The following is a 3,363-nucleotide window of genomic DNA, read 5'->3' as shown; positions in this document are numbered from 1 at the left end:
TATATAAATATAGGATTTTAGACGTATTTTTTCTTGAATATAATAATACATCGTTTGGTTAGAATAGCGAGGTAGGTCGTAACAAAGAAGTTTAATACAAAAGCAGTGATAAGCGAGGTGCACAATGAGTAATAGATATGAACGCCGATAGATAATAGGAAAAGGCAAACAACCGGTGGGTCATTAGCGTCCCATTAATGACCCATCGATTAACTCTTATCTAATTGATATTTGTTAAGAGTTAATCGATCTGCACACCTCAGCTATCTTTGGAACCGTGCATCCTATCGCTTCGGGAGTGAGTGCTATCGACTCAGCGTGGCCGCTTTAGTGGGAAAAGAGTCCAAACTTTTTTTTTTTTTTTTTTTTTTTTTTTTTAGTCGGGGTTTTCAATCAAGTCACGTCCTCACCGTACCATACAGTGAGGCAGCATAGAGTGAGGCAGTACCCGGGAATCCATACTACTTTTCTTCGTAGTTAATAGTTACATGAGCATTAATGACTGTCGCAAAACTGACACTTTTTTTCACAGTCCCAATTTATTTTGATGATTTCTCGTAAAACAAATTAATCTGCAAGAAATTAAATACAATTTCACTTACTATAATGTATATTTAAAATTTCTAAATCAAAATTTCATTAAAAATGCAACATTTAAAATTTATCCATAAATTCAGGCATGGTACACTTTTTTTTGAAAACGCTCATACACAAAATAATGTGAGTGTGTACTTGGTACTTACCTACATATTATATTATTCTAGGTAGGTAGGTAGTAGGACTAGTGTGGCTGTTTTCCACGCTAAAGCAGTTTTCCCGCGAAAATCGCAATCCTCCTCCTTTTACAGATGTGTAAAACACAACACGTTGTTATTTCGCTCCTTATAAATATTTTGATTTTAATTTATTTTCTTGCTTTTTCAACAAATTATAATGTTCTAAATCTTACCTGTGTCTACCAGCACAAAGTCCTTTATAATTTTATTCTATATTAACTCTCTAACAAAAGTATACATAACAAGTGAACATGGACTCACTCAAACAATCTATAGAGAAGATGACAAGTGATTTTAACAACAGGATGGCTGAATTCCAAAAGGATTTACACAACACTGCCTCCTCACATCCAGCTTCTGTAAGTCCTACTTCTAGATTGGCAAGTGAATTTGATGCTTTCCGCACGCTGGTTTTATCATCATTAGAAAGCTTACAATGTCAGGTCCAAGTGCTCACTAAACTATATGAACATCAAGAGTTGCGTAGTAGAAGGAAAATCCTATTAATTCATGGTGTGCCGGAAACCCAAAAAGAAAATGTAACTACAACTATGGTCGATGTTATATCCAAAAAGCTAGATGTTCCTGGTTTGGACGCTGATGCCTTATCCCGCTGTCACAGACTCGGTAAAGTAACAAATGATAAACCAAGACCAATTGTTGCTAAGTTCCGGAATATGTCACTCAGAGATAATATTTGGTTCTCCAAGAGTGGCCTAAAGGGCTCTGGTGTGACCATCTCAGAATTTTTAACACCAAGCAGACATGAAACATTCCAAGCAGCCCGCTCTAAGTTTGGAGTCTCAAACTGCTGGACGAGGAACGGCTATGTTTTTGTTCTTGCTCTGGATGGTAAACGTCATCGTGTGGAGTCTCTTTCTGAATTGAATGCCATATCTTCTGCGACTGAATCTGCTTCTACTATTACTAATGTTCAAAGCAACAAGGATCCCAAGTTAACATCTAGAACTAAAAGGATTCCTAAAGCCAAGTAACATATTTTTGTTGTTTTTTAGCACTAGTTTATAAATATAATATTGTGTATCCTTTGCTAGTATATAGTGAATATAACATCTTTCACACTTTATGATTGCTTTTGGTGTTTTTAGATCTTAAATATTATATTTACATGTTTTTAAATCAGTTAAGTAACTACTTATTTTTATTGTTTAACGGTTACTTTTACCTATAATAAATGTGATATTTTTAGTAGTATATAGTGAATATAACATCTTTCACACTTATATGATTGTTTTTAGTTCTTAAGTCTTATATTTACATGTTTTTAAATCTGAGTTAAGTAACTACTTTTATTGTACAACGGTTACTTTACCTATAATAAATGTAATATTTTAGTAGTATACAAATAGTGAATATAACATCTTTCACACTCATATATTTATTGTGGTGTTTTTAGATCTTAAATCTTATTTTTACTTGTTTTTAAATCAATTAACTACTTATTTTTATTGTAAATTGGTTACTTTACCTATTATAAATGTGATATTTTTAGTAATTTACCCTTTTTTTCGTCTATAATTTGAAACTTTTATTTCGTTTCACGAAGTTTATCTAAATATCAATTTTACATTGTTCATATTTTGATTGTTTGCTTATCCATAGATCCGTAGTGTAGACTGTAGATATTATAATTTATAGCTTAAAATATTATCAATATTATGTACTTGTTGATACTTTGTTTACTTGACATCTGTCACTTGTCGTACATACTTGACAGCTTATAAATATTATTATTTTTTTTCTTTAAACATGAGTAAGTTTAGTATGTAATAGATGCCATTCTTTTGGGTACAGTTCTTTGTAAGTTGGAGTAATATAGTTTTAATTTTGTATTGTTCTCTCTCCACAGCTGGTGGTCCAGGTATTATGGAATTACATTTTATTTTGATAATAGTTTTTATTATTTATCTTTTTTTTTTATTTTTTTGGTTTTAAAGTACTAGTTTATATATAGATATACATATATAAAAATATTTATTTATTTATTACCCCTACTATCGTCATAATTATATACAAACTTATAGCTATTTATTTATTGGTTCATTTCTATAATCTCTTCATATAACGCTCAAAGTTGCTTCTCAATCTATCGACTTAATTTTAACTCTGATAATGTCCGACTCTAATGACTCATTAACTGATAACAGCTTTTTATCATGCAATTCCAGTAATAACAGTTTCGTTAGCACGGATTACACTCCTCTCCCCGTTTCCTTATCCTCTCATTTCTCTGATTCCTCCAATAAGTTCAACGTGGTCCATATAAATGCCCAGAGCATTCCGGCTCATTATCCCGACCTCCTTGCATCCTTTGATTCGAAAACCGTCCATGCCATCCTTATATCTGAGTCCTGGCTAAAACCCTGCCTCCCCTCATCTTCCTTCTCGCTTCCCGGATTCCACCTGCTTCGTAACGATCGAACTGGTAAAGGGGGTGGTGGTGTGGCTATTTATCTACGCGCTCATATTCCTTTCTCCATTGTAAGTTCCTCTTCCCAGCCCCCACCATGTAATGAAGCAGAGCATCTCCTTCTTGAAGTCACTCTCTCCCATACCAAAATCCTGT

The 3,363-nt window shown here is 33.2% G+C and overlaps 1 protein-coding gene across 1 annotated transcript; it reads left to right on the top strand.

Moving 5' to 3' along the window:
• The first annotated feature begins 1,020 nt into the window (after window positions 1–1,020).
• LOC149487388 (uncharacterized) lies at window positions 1,021–1,832 on the top strand. Its single transcript, XM_089696014.1, has one exon. It carries the CDS (start codon window positions 1,028–1,030, stop codon window positions 1,769–1,771), a length of 744 nt encoding a protein of 247 aa, XP_089552140.1. The 5' UTR covers window positions 1,021–1,027; the 3' UTR covers window positions 1,772–1,832.
• Window positions 1,833–3,363: the final 1,531 nt, after the last annotated feature.

The sequence above is a fragment of the Colias philodice genome, chromosome 6 (assembly GCF_061535455.1).
Source record: "Colias philodice isolate Cphi_HAF_F1 chromosome 6, ilColPhil1 Martin Lab GWU primary, whole genome shotgun sequence".
Classification (NCBI taxonomy): domain Eukaryota; kingdom Metazoa; phylum Arthropoda; class Insecta; order Lepidoptera; family Pieridae; genus Colias; species Colias philodice.
The sequence above is the reverse complement of the archived record's forward strand: the minus strand, read 5'-3'. Positions and strand labels throughout refer to the sequence as shown.